We start from the raw sequence: 13,850 nt of genomic DNA on the forward strand, positions 1-13,850 counted from the left end.
TTATTTTGTGAGAACACATTGGCACGTCCCTTGTTCTCATTCACAGATTTTACGGCTAGAAGGAACCATTAGATCATGTAGTGTGTTCTGTATAACACAAGCCATAGAATTGAACCCAGTCATCTCAATGTTGAGCCCAATGACTTCTGTTGACTAAAGCACATTCTGCTCTTTAGATAGTGGTGCCTCAGTTGCTTATTTAATTGGCTTGAACAAGACATTGTCGAGGATTTGTGGGCCTAAATACACCTCTACCTCGATATAACGCGACCCAATATAACACGAATTCGGATATAACGCGGTAAAGCAGTGCTCCAGGGGGGTGGGGCTGCGCACTCCGGTGGATCAAAGCAAGTTCGATATAACGCAGTTTCACCTATAACACAGTAAGATTTTTTGGCTCCCGAGGACAGCGTTATATTGAGGTAGAGGTGTAATCAACAAAGTTGCTCATTATTATTTCTAAATGTCCTCCTGTGCTAAACCACGTAGCTTCAAAATTATTCACATCACCATTGAAAAAAATCTGTGCTCATTTTTAGCCCAACAACAATCTACGACCCCAGTTTGGCAGGGAAATGTCCACGTGCCCCATGAGGCAGTGTTGAAGCGTTTTTCTGCTCCATCTTCTCACTTCAGAGAGATTTTAAAACATAAATTGTGGTTGTGTAGGGAGATCAGGAATTGAACAGAATACCAACCATTTGAACAAGAAAAAAAATGCATCAACAGAGAGAGGCATTTACATTTTGAAGTTAAAAGGGCCTAAAATAGAAAGAATGACATACAAACATATTTAAAATTCTCAAATATACTAAATAATGTCCTTTTAAATCTAGTAAATATCCTTTTCAGAAACAGGCAAATCATTTGCTTGGTTGTTTGAGATGCTTGTTTAGATGAACAATTAACTGTTTGTTTCATTTAAAAGTTGCAACATTTGTGACCATTAGTCCTTTATGAATATTGGGAGCTTTTATAATGTTAATGAACCCCGCTTTCCAATAACCAAAACAATGGAGCTTTTTCACTTTAAAAGTGTCTCCAAACATGTGCTGCAGGAAGTTTTCATCACCTTTTTGTTTAAGCTGCCGCAACAGTATGTTACAATTGAATTATAATGGTTCTATTGACATCCTGTTGTGTCTGAAGGAGGCATATGTGATTTCCAAAGCAAACATCCGCGTGTTGAGTCTGGCCCCTTAGAGAGACATTTTCCTGCTGCATAGAAATGTTGTCCAGCAGTGCGCGGAGTCAAGTGACGCATTCTGCCAAGATGGAAGAATTTCAATCCTCTTTATGGCTATTCAGTTTTCTCCATCCTATACGTCCTGTTTGTCAGACAATTAAAAAGTGAGCCAATTCAGAGCTCGCTTGCCAATAGTCTGAAGGACTTGCAGACCCAACCTGGACCATCATTATTTCCATCAATGACACATCCATTTGTACCACAAGAGGCCAGCATACATATTATACCATCACTGGGGACAAGGGATTGTTTTTTGTCCTGGGTCCTTCATTTGGTTTTGTATACTCTTAACAAAGAAAAAAGAAAGTTGTAGTAGGCGGCATCCAAACAGAAAAACAGTAGCTACCTCTGCAGCAGAAAGCAGACACATCTCTCTATTTAAAGGTGCAAAGCAGAGAAAGCAAGTCATCACAAACACAAGCTACATGCGATAATAAGATATCATTAAAGGTCAAATTTAAGTCTATAAAAGCAGTAACATTCAGAATTCGGACTGATAGTCAATCTAAGAATGCTGGCTTTTTCACAGCTGCCAGCCAAATGAAAGCTCAAGGGGAATTGCACTGCGATTGCCATTAAAAAAAAAAAATCAATATTGTTATTTCAGGTACCTCTGTATGGTAACAGTTGGGAGGTGACATTTAAATAGCAACCACAGTGAAGCCTTCTGTCTCCCAAAGATTAACTCAGCTTGAGTTTTGCCTTAGTATTGCACCAGAACAGAGGGGGTTTTTTGGAGTCAGCCAAAGAAAACAGCAAGCCTACTTATAATCACGTGTTCATTATGGGATGGCATAATGGTAGCCTTATCTCTGAATGTCTGTGTGACCATTGTTTTTAATTAAACCTCCACTCAGGGCCTGATGTGAAAAAAGGCCTCAAGCCAACTTTCATTTTTGTCGGTGCAGTTTTGCACAGGCATAATGTGTGCAAATGGTGCCATTTAGACACTGGGTTTCGGGGCCCAGTCTGATGCGTTTATTTGCAGGCAAAACTAAAGGCTGCTTCTCAGAATCAGGTCCTTAGTGGTGTTGAATATTTTCTGAAAAAATGCATCAGTCATTTGTAATGTGTGTGTAATGTTTTGTTTCTCAGGTTGGATTCATTGATTACATCGTCCATCCACTTTGGGAGACCTGGGCAGACCTAGTGCAGCCTGACGCACAAGACATCCTGGATACTTTAGAAGACAATAGGAACTGGTACCAGAGTATGATACCTCAAAGTCCCTCCCCTCCCCTTGATGAACAGAATAGAGACTGTCAGGGTCTAATGGAGAAGTTCCAGTTTGAACTGACTCTTGAAGAGGAGGATTCAGATGGACCTGAAAAGGAGAGTGAGAGTATCAGCTATTTTAGCAATACAAAGACACTCTGTGTGATTGACCCGGGCAAAAGGGAATCGCAAGAAGAGGCTAATATAGAAATTGTGACAGAAGATATGTCACCTGTTGATACATAATGTACTGTATGTAGGTGAACTTTAAACACTTAATGAGCATGCAAGCTGTCTTGTAGGACCAGCCTGCGATCTAGGTCTTAGGCCTGTGTCTAACATTGGCTAAAAGATCTTCTCAGCTACTTGAGATTGGAGTCAAGGTTAAAGATCGTGTATGGAATGATTGCTCAGGAAATTAACAGATGATTTACATTGTAGTTTAAGCCTTGTCATCTTAAAACATTGCGTTGTTCCGGAGCCAGCTTGAATTGTTACTGAACTGGTTGAAAGTGAACGACACAGAACTGAGAGATTTTATACTGTTAAGATTTTGGGATTTATACCAGTTAGACTGCTAGAAACTACTGAATAGTAACTCTACATATAAAACCTGTCCACCTAACCACCTGTCTGCGGACCTGTGTGCCTTTTTTGTAAACACTTTCACGTCTTTTCAAGAGCCTATTAAATACACAAAGTTTAGTATAAAACTCTACACAATGTGTTTCAAAATTGGTGGATACTTTTTTGATTCTTCCTGTTAAAAGAAATAGTCTTCCTTCTCTCATGGGCAATATCTGTCACTTTATTGCGGTTAATCATTTTTACAGGCTAAACAGAAGGGGTACCCCCGATTTTGCATTGCTGCACCTTTAATAGTCTTGTTAAATCTCCAGATGATCTTTTAAAGTCATGTCATGCCATTGCACATTGTTTCTGTTTGCTCGCTATGCACACCAGTATTTTTTCTTCAGTGGGGTTCACTTTTGTTGTGCACAGGATAAAGGGTAGTTCTGTTTTTCTAGCACAATGCAGTATATATACAATTAAGTGTAATAAGGCAGTGTGTGATGTGTGTTCTCCCTTTGCCGGTTTCTTTGCTCAGTGGAAGTTGCACGCTCAGATCTTTGTGTTTCTCTCACCTGTAGTTCATGTTTCCTAGGTTTAGTTCCATCATCCTTCTCCTGCACTGCCTTGAGCTCTAACACGTCCATTACTGTTTATAACAGTGTATTTATTACTGACTGTATATAATGTAATGTTTTGTAAGTTATTAATTTATATAAATTAACATTACCTGTCAATGGTGGTGTTAATTGTGTAGAAAACTCTGGATAAGAGTTGCCTTTTTTTCTTGTAACCTTTTGTATTGCATAAAATAGAAGAACCTGAACATAGCGTAAGAGACATACGGAACCCATAAAGGGCATTCAGGTGGCATTAGCTCACAGGAGTTTCGTTTTCATGATGAGTTAAGAAGAGTTGTATCTTACGACTGGGAGTGGGGGCAATAGGATGAGCTGTTTAAACTACTGAAACGCTGAAAAGGAAACCCCCTGTGAATGCTGCCAACTATTAAATGTCATGTTCCAGTATATGAACAACCCAATGTGAATTTCTATGACAAAATGTGAACTGATGTAATAATTGTGCTGTGAAGCTTCTTCTGACAAAGCTTGTTAGGCATCATTAATGGTGTCAATCTCAGTTTGTAAAATATATTTCAAGCTTTTGGTCCAACTTGTGACTAAATAGTTGATGAGACTAGCACAGTTGTGCATGATCAATGGGTTTGTATGTCTGTTGAACACTGCATTGTTCCAGGTGGTTATTTTATTGTTTTCAAAAGTTTCACACAATGTATGTTATAGTATTATATATTGTGTTCAGATGCATTCTTAAGAGATTTTTATATGAAGTGAATAAATGAAAGCATGACCTAGGCTGGGGCTCTTCTGGCTGTTTATTTTTATCAACAACTTTGTATGTGAAATAACTAAGCAGCATCAAAATGTAACTAAGGTAGCTATAGCCTACCCTGGGAGTCGGCTAACATATGATCATGGACCAGCTTCCATGGTAAAATAAAAACCAGGCCTCCACACATAATAGCTTTCTGCAGCCAGAGAGCAAGCCAGAGACTTGAATAGCCAGCATCTGTAAGCACAAGGAGAAGGACATCCTCTGGCCAGTCTTCTACTTATTCAGAGTCTCAGGACTAGTGTCCAGCACTCAGAGACCCGCTTCTTCCTTATTCACCTTTAACCTTCCTGATGGTGAAAATCATCAGTGCTGTGATCAGTCCTCTTAGCCTCTTCCGTGGCTTGGTTCTGTTGCAATTCCTGCAGTGTGGGCAGACACCTGTTAAGAAAGGCTTCTAACCTTTTCTCTGTCAAATGCTGCATAGGGTCTCTACTCCCCATCTTAGTAACACTGACAGGGTGCCTGCCCACACCATCCAGTACCACAAACCAAAGATAATTCTGGTCCCACAAAGCTGTTCAGGTTTCAGAATCTGGTTCCCGAGTCTTAGAATAACGGTTTTCCGATGCCGAAGCATTCTAAAATCACGAGTCGGGTGCCCAAAATCTTATGCGATTGGCTTAAAAATCATGAGATTTACAAAAAGTAATTTGGGGGTCCTTTTGTGCCTTCTGGATTTTAAGCCGTCAAGGTTCACGCTGGTCACATTTTTCTCTGCAATCATGATGTCTAGAACCTTACTGCTTTTTAAAAAAAATAAAAGCTGAGAATCTCTCATAACCAATGGATTACAGGTGGCAAGGTTTAAGAACACCCCCAAATATTTCAAGACTTGCTATAAAATCATGAGAGTTGTCAATAGTGTAGTGATCAGCCAAATTAGACATATAATCCAGTTCTTCCAGACGATGATGATAAGGCACATCTCGTTCTCGTTCTTTAACTGGACACTAGATGACATGACTAGGGACATGACAAGCTAAATACCAATTTACAATGAATACCAATATTCTCCCTGAATTTTCTTCCAGCCACCTCCCCCTACTACCTGTCATGTACTGAACTGTAAAGCTTTTTGCTTTTTTTGGATAGTTGCTCACTGAAGACACATCATGTGCAGATATTGGAAAGTGAGTAGGAGCTACTCTAACTGTGAGTACAAAGTACTGCACTGCACAGTGAACTCTTTCTAACTGAAATGACTTCAAACAGGCCTCATGAGGACTCAAGGTCATGTGACTATGTGGAAGGACTTTGTGAGTTCTTTGAGTACAAAACAGCATCTGAAAACTTTCTTAACCAGTGGAAAAAAACCCTGTATTTTCTTATGGCTCTAATAACTCAGGAGGCCAATCAATAAAAGAAACTTTCTTTAGGAAAAAAAAATCAACTTACAGGTGAGAATATGCATAAGGAAACAACAAAAGCCACTGCTCCCTTGACGGCAACTTCCAGGCAGGCAATGGAAGTGGGGCATGGGGGGAACCTAGCATCCACCCCTCCCCCACCATGCAAATTTTTGGGGGGCTGCTCTGTTTCCTCCCTTCCCTCCCCTCCCCCCAAGCATCTTGGGGAGGCAAATGCTGAGTATTCATGTGAGGGGGCTGACTGGAGATGAGAGTGGGACTGGAGGAGGGGCTGTAGTGGCACAGTGCACTGGAGAGCAGGTAGGACTTCCTGACCCAGCCCAGTCCTGCCTTCCAGCCACCCTGGATCCCATGGAAACACCTGGCCCAGGGGAGGGACAGGAGCAGCGCACCAGCAGCCAGGGTGCTGTGGGGGATGGGAGAGAGCACCGGCACCTGGGAGAGCACACCGGCACCTGGGTGGGTTGGCACCGAGGGTGCCCGGTGAGAGGCAGGACACTGGGCAGCAGCCTCCAAAGAATTACCATAGGAACAGCAGCAGGAATTACTGTGGTACCTGGAGCTGGCTGCCCCCCCCCACCTCCTCCCCAGTCCCAGCAAGGGTGAAGCACTCAGTGCTGCTAGAAGGGCACCAGTTAATGAGGCCCCATGCATGTTTTGTAAGCGTAGAGGGTGGGTTAGGGCCCCTTCCCCCATATCCTGGCATTATTCCAATCAAGCGATTGTATCGTCTCCCTATATTTCTGCAGTTTCATCAGAAGAAGTTCTTCACATGCTGTGCAATGTTCCTGTGTGCTGTTAAACAGCTGTATGCAGTGTAGTTGTAGCCATGCTGATCCCAGGATAGTAGTGAGACAAGGTGGGTGAGGCACTATCTTTTACTGGACCAGTTTCTGTTGATGAGCGGGCCAAGCTTTCGAGCCACACAGGGTATGTCTACACTGCAGCCAGACACCCACAACTGGCCCGTGTCAGCCAGCTTGGGCTCACCCTGCAGGTCTGGTTCATTGCTTTGTAGACTTCCAGGCTTGGGCTGGAGCCTGGGCTCTAGGACCCTGCAACTTGGTTGGGTGTGAGTCCCAGAACTCAGGCCCAGCCCCGAGCCCAGAAGTCTATGCAGCAATGAAACAGCCTCTCAGCCCGAGCCCTGTGAGCCTGAGGCCTTCTTGACAAAACACTGAAATGTTCCTTCCACCGATGTAACACCCTTGCTGTGCTGACATAACAACACCACCTCGATGAGAGGCGGAAGGCTTACGTCAGTGTAGTTAGAGCGGCGCAGTGTCTGTGTAGACACTGCATTCCTTACATCTGCTGTTGGCTGTCATTCTTGTCAATTTTATGGCTGCTGCTGCGAGGTCCCCACTCCAAGCTGGGCTGCCACCCAGGCTCCTGGCTTGGGCTGCTACCCTGTTGGGATCCCTGATGCCTCGTGGGATCCCAGTTCCATGCTCCCTGCAAGGAGGTACCATCCCAGGTACCAAAAAACCCACAGATCAACACACCTACCATCATAAATCCAGACACCACCCCAAACACACCATCTGTTATTGGCATTTATGGAAAAGAATCTCTTCACGGTCTTGGCAATAGATTACATTTCCCCCATTATTAGTCATTTGTATTTCATTAGCGCCTAGGGGGGCCAGTTGAGCATGGGGCTTTGTTATGCTAAGCACTGTTCAAACAAAGGGTAATAGACAGTCCTTGCCTCTAGCGGCTCAGTATTGGAAAAAGATGAGCCACAAACTGGAGGGGAAAGGGATATAACACACAAGCAGAGTAACGGTCATGTTCCACTTTTTTTTAATTCTTTGGGTGGGTTTTGTTTTAGGAGGGGGTTAGGTAAAGGAAGACAAAGGCAGGGCAGCAGAGAGCGGGTAGGCGGGAGGGAGTGTGTGGAGTAACTCTCATTGTGGCGTAAGATTGCAGGGTGCAGAGACCGGTAGTCAGATGCCATCTTGGGCCCTGGGCTGCAGGGAGAAGAGAGAACTTGCAACACACAGCAGGAACTCAGTGTTTAAATAGAAATAATGTGTGTGTTCAATCCAAGCTCTCTGGGCCTTCATAAGACCCCCACCACCACCACCACCACGGGGAGAATGGAGACAGTAAGAGTAAAGCTGAGGAGAAGAGGCCTGGCAGGGGTTGCAGTGAAAAATAAGAGGGGAGAGAATATCTACTCAGCACTCTGACCCCCATGGCGTGTCTGACTGCCCCTGCTGGGGCTGCTTGTGTATGAGCGTTTCTTTGGGGATGGCTATAATTTCTTCCTTGTCCAAGCCCACAAGTCTCAGGAGAGTGAGTTGTGTCTCTTCTCTGGATTATAGCACACTGGCCCTTACGTGGCAGACCCCTACGGATGAAGAGGTAGCCGACCCCACCCCCAGAAGCCAGCAGGAGGGAGAGGAGTGGCCATTGTAGGCACCACAGAAGACTCCTGTGAGTAAGTTAGAAGCTGGGTCCTGGTGGGGGGCAGCAGCACATGGAGGGTGTGGGAGCATCAGCCTCCTCAGAGAAGATGTGGGGAGCAGCAAAAGATCAAACACGTGGGGGGAGCGGGGCACCAACCACCTCAGAAGATGGGCTTGCAGAAGCCTTCACCCCACACCCTGGCCTCCCAGGGGGTGAGGGCAGAAGGGGACGCAAAGCCACCTGGGTGCCGTTGTTCCCCAGCCAGCTCCAAGATCAAAGGCCTGAGCACTACCAGACCCAAAGCAGGATCTGCAACTCCATCGTCTATGTAGGCTTGGCAGGTCTGCAATAGCCACTGTTTATATAGGATCTAAAATGGTCAGTGCCCTGCTAGGCACAAAACCTGCCCTTTCTTTGGTACCCACAAAAACTCCCTGGCAACGGAACCAGTGTTGATCCACTGCATAGAGAGGATGCTGTGATTCTGGGGCCACATAAGAAGTGCCCATCCTCAGTCCAGTGAATAGCTCAACCATCTGGTGGGGGCCCTACTGCATGCCAGTGTTCAGGATGTGGCTGGAGTCAGACCAGTTGCTGCCACCCACCACAGTGGTGGGTAACAGCCTGGGAAAGGGATTCCTCCTCCCCCGTCCCACGGAATTCAGTATTTGCACAGTGCTGACTGGCTGCATTTGGCCCCTGGTTCATCTAGGTTAAAGCAACAGCACAAGCTAACAAACAAACCCTATTCTCAAAGTGGCCCAGATGTCACAGAAGATGCCAATACACAAAGAAGGAAGCCAATAAAGCCAAGCCCTGCTGATTTGTTTCCAATAAAAACTCATCCTAGTGTGGAGAGCCGTTGCTGGGCCAAACCAATTATTTGTTAGGCTCCAAGGAAGGGAGCTGGGGGAGGATGGGGGGAGATGAACAGTGAACGGACCAAAAACCAATAAACAAAATAGTTGAGACAACTCATCAGGGGGCCCTTGGGAATGGCGATGAAAGTAGACATCTTTTTTATCCCTAAATCAGTTCCAAAAGTTAAACCTACATTAGGCAGCTGGTTCCCTTCCCAGTTACAGCTTTAATAGACAAAAATGCCTTAATTTAGATTTTAATTAAAAGAAGATCTATTTCAGCATTGTTTTTGCATGTTCTTTGCTGTGGTAAAGCCTAATTTACTTTATTTGTTAATTATTATTCCTGGCTGAAGAAATACTGTTAAATATGAGTGTGGCTGGAGAAAGGCTTTCGTGCTGCATATTAATTTCTTATAGCCCAGCCCCATGGCCAAAGCATGGAGGAATGGGCTATGTGGCCAATGTAGAAGGCTGAGCTGCCTAACCTTCCCAGACAGCTTTCGTTTCTAGTATTTCAGTTAGTCAACAGAAGTGTTTGCGCCTGTGATCTTTGCAAGCTGGATTAGCCCATGTCAGTTAGCTGAAATGTTTGTGGTGTACCAAGGAAAAGGAAGTGCTGGAATAGTCACCCTTACAGCATGCAAAGTTGCTAAAGACAACCGGATGACAGGGAGGCTCGCAGCTATTCTTTGAACCGGGACATCACTGAGGCATCCAATGAGTTCAAAACACATGCCTGTTAAGAACACAATTATTAATGGTGTCTGTTTAGAGCTGCGAATGTGGCAAGTTCAACTTCTCTCACAGGAAGAGAAAACACTTTGGAGTCCTTTACAAGGACTGAACGTCTATAATTAGCTGAAAATGATGGCTTTTAGGCTAGGCTCAGTTCTAGGCAATTTTATTTCCTGTTACATAGAAAACTCCCCTGTCAGGAAACTAAACTGCACCCTTAGCTCCATAAACTTCACAAAACAATATACTCTTAGAGCTGACTCTCATTGTTGTCTCTCTGGAGTGATATTTAACTTCTTAACTCTGGCTTTTCCTTCGAGTAACTATGCACGTATACGTTCCACTGCAGATCTATATGCACCCAAAGCACTTGAATTGGAGACTTTTGCCAGCAGAACCCCTAGGTGGCACATGCCCTCCAGTCTCTTCATGCGTCCAGCCAAGGGTATAAAAAGCATGTCTGTGTGGCCTCCCTCTCAGTTCCTTCTCATCACCTGTGGAGAGAATTGAAGTATCGTGTAGCTTTAGCTTAGGGTCGCCAGCTTTCAAAATTTTATTGTAAATAGTTATATGTAGTTAGTTCTATTGTACAAGTTGGTTACTGCTAGTTTAGGAAAAAAACTGGTGGAATGAAAAAAGTAACCAGGATTCAAGCAGTGGGCTACATGCAAGGCCATTTCCCCCATCACAAATGGGCATAAAAGCTGCTAGATCTGCCTTGGTGAGGGACATTTGAGAGACACATGAGCTATTAGAACGGTTTCCACGACAGGGACTAAAATACAGGGGGATTTCCTCCTCAAAGTCCGTCAGATGAAGAAGGCAATGAGTCTCTCTCTTCCAAACTGGACCCTGACCATGAAATAACGGACTCCAAGTTGAGGTGTGTCCCTCCCGCTACCCAAGATCCCAAACACAAATCTGTGGAAAAACACTGCTCTTTGATTTCCCCCATAGCCTCTTTGAAGGGTTCCAAGCATTCTGACACCGACAACTGTTCAAAATCTCAGTCTTCATCTCACAAAAAGGCTTCCAGCAAATCCTCCGGTACCAGTTCAAGCAGGGCCGGTGTAACCACTAGGCGAACTAGGTGGCCGCCTACTTTGCCTAGTGGTTACACAGGCCCTGGTTTTATGTCAACAAACAAGGGGGCACCAGGTCAAACAGGGTGTGCCAGGAGGCAGTCAAGTTATGGAATTTCTGCATTCAGCCCTCCAGAGCACTCAGGATGTCTTACTTTCTGGGAGTTCAGAATACTCAGATGGAAATTTGAGCAGCTCTTTCACCTCAAACCATGAATGCTTACTCAACTCAGACATCCTGGCTATGGTGTTTTGTATCCTGACAGAACAGGAAATGTCCCCAGTTTTGCTCCAAGGCAGGTCACAGCCCTACATCAATTTGGATACATTCTTCCTTCCCTGGGGCAAGGTCTTACTGTATGCTCACCTGTCAGTGCCCCTAATTCTGAGGGTCATTCTCAGACTAAAGCAAGATCAGGCAGAATGATCCTGATAGTTCCAGCGTGGCCAAGACAACTGTGGTATTCCGATCTCCTCCAGCTATCCTCTAGGGAGTCTCTGCTTCTACCATTAATCAAGGACTTGAACACACAGGATCATGGGAATGTGCTGCACTCAAATCTTCAGATGCTGCATCTCACATGTGGTTCATCAGTGATTAGATGCCAAAGAAGTGCATTGCTCAGTGGAAGTCCAGGATATCCTCATTAATAGCAGTAAGCCTGCTACCAGGGCTACTTACCTGAGAGACTGGAAACATTCTTGTATCTGTGGAGGTTCCCAGAATCTGTCACCAACATACACATTGATTCAAGAAAATTTAGACTATTTCTTGCACCTCAAGCAATCTGATCTATTCCTTAGATCAGTGGTCCCCCACGTGGTGCCCACATTCTGGACCCTGGGAGAGCACCTGCCAAAATGCCGCCGAATTTCAGTGGCATTTCGGCGGGGATGCCTCTCGATGACGCTGCTTGCCGTCGACAAGTGACATCATCGAGAGTTATCGCTCCCAAATTTCGGCGGGGATGCATCTCGATGACATTGCTTGTCGACGGCGAGAGGCGTCGCCGCCGAAATGCCGCCAAAATTCAGCGGCATTTCAGCAGGTGCTCCACCACCGCAGTGGTCCTTTGTCTGGCACCCGCCAGACAAAAAGGTTGGGGACCACTGCCTTAGATCCTTAGAGTTCATTTGACCATAATTTCGGCATTTGATTCTAATATCAAACTGTATTCGCTAATCCTTTCATGACCAGGTGTAGATAGATCATTCTCTCTTGTTTGAGACCCAGTGCCCACTTGGGACTTAAACTTTGGTATTGTCTGCTCTTATGAGTCCCCCATTCGAGCCCTTAGCATCTTGTTTGCTCCTGCATGTATCAGTGAAGGTTGCCTTCAGTGAAGGTGGCCATCAGCTCAGCCAGGGGAATGGAAGAATTGCAGATGCTTGTCATGGATCTACTGTACCCTGTCTTTTATACAAAGTTCAACATAGGCCTCATTCTAAGATGGTGGTTTCCAATTTCCACCTTAGTCATGCTCACAAGGGTGAACAAAAGCTGAACACCTTAGATGTGCATCAAGCTTTGGCTTTTTACCCAGACAGGGCAAAAACTTTCCAGGTCTCTACCCCGTTCTTAGTTTCCTGTGCAGAATGAGCGGTGACCCAGTTATGACTCAGAGAGTCTCAGATTGGATTACCAGTTGCATCACTATGTCTTAAGCTGCTATGGGCAGCTGAAAAGTGGACAGCACACTATAGCAGAGCTCAAGCAGCCTCCGTAGCATTTGAGGGGTCAGGTCCCTATTGTACACATACGCAGAGCAGTGATACGGTTTGCTGTCCACCTGTAGACTGGTCACTATGTTCTTATCACTGCATCAAGAGAGGATGCAAAGGTGGAAAAGCAGTCTTGGAGTCCCTCTTCCGATGACAGTTGGAGCCCCACCACCTTTGATAACAGCTTGAGAGTCACCTACAATGTAATTGACATACAGAAGCACTTGAAGAAGAAAAAATGGATACTCACTTTTTCATAACTTTTGTTCTTCGAGATGTGTTGCATATACCCATTGCACAATCTGCCCTCCTTCCCCAATACATTGGCATCTACCATCAGCTTTCCGATGTGAAGGAACTCTGCCCTTTATACTCTTGGTACTCAGCACAAGGAGCAAGGCAAGGTGGAGTCAACCCTATGAATACTGCTAGGGAAACCTCTCCAGTGCTGGGTCTTGATTTTTGAACTTCAAGTTGGCAATTCAAACACAGTATGTGTCCTTTCTTCCCCCCATGAAGGAGAAGTGGCAGCATCACCAACAGCAGTGTAAATCTTGAGTGGTCTTTTTGCTCCTTGACCAACAAGGATTGATATTATGTCCAGAGCTAGAATAGGGCACCAGGGGGAAGGAGAGGGAATGGAGGTTTTATGGTCCCATCTCCCACTTTTGTTTGTACCCAGATTGGGTTTGACAAAATCTGACCCTTCGAACCTAGTTTTTTGCCTTGTTATAGTTATTTATTCCATACAGTGCTCTCTAGCAGTGATGGACTAACCTTTAATCCTTGCTGTTGTTCTGGTCTGTCACCAGCTGGCTCCAACTCAAGCCAGGAAGATCAAACAAAAAGTTCTCACTCAGCCCTCCATAACCTTCAGCTTTCATTCAACTCTCTGGCCTCCCTGTTGTGTTCTTTGGCTATCTGACCAGCTGCCAGGATGAATTAGATTCGTGTCTCCCTTGCTTCCTGCCCCTGTCAGCCAATCAGGCTTCTCCTCTGCCCTCAGTTTCCCCCCTGCTCCAGTGAGAAACTAGGAGAGCAGCTAATGGTAAGGCAATGAATCTCAGAAACAGCTGGAGCTTGTTCCATGGAGAAGCAAACCCAGCCCTCCCTGATAGAATAATCTGGGGAAAATACTATGGGGAATGTGCAAAGGAGATTAATCTAGCCTCATAACAGTTCTTTCTATTATTTATTCATCCACCATTCACCTGTG

At 44.9% G+C, this 13,850-nt stretch overlaps 1 protein-coding gene across 4 annotated transcripts in view; it reads left to right on the forward strand.

Annotated features, from left to right (window-relative positions):
• The window catches only part of PDE4B (phosphodiesterase 4B), a 361,995-nt gene extending 357,595 nt beyond the window's left edge, over nucleotides 1-4,400 (forward strand). For all 4 annotated transcript variants that reach the window (XM_045028054.1, XM_045028055.1, XM_045028057.1 and 1 more), the window contains one exon: nucleotides 2,345-4,400. In XM_045028054.1, the coding sequence (XP_044883989.1) occupies nucleotides 2,345-2,710 (366 nt within the window). In that variant the 3' untranslated portion in view covers nucleotides 2,711-4,400. The remainder of the gene's footprint in view (nucleotides 1-2,344) is intronic.
• The last annotated feature ends 9,450 nt before the right edge of the window (nucleotides 4,401-13,850 follow it).

Source organism: Mauremys mutica, chromosome 8 (assembly GCF_020497125.1).
Source record: "Mauremys mutica isolate MM-2020 ecotype Southern chromosome 8, ASM2049712v1, whole genome shotgun sequence".
Lineage (NCBI taxonomy): Eukaryota > Metazoa > Chordata > Testudines > Geoemydidae > Mauremys > Mauremys mutica.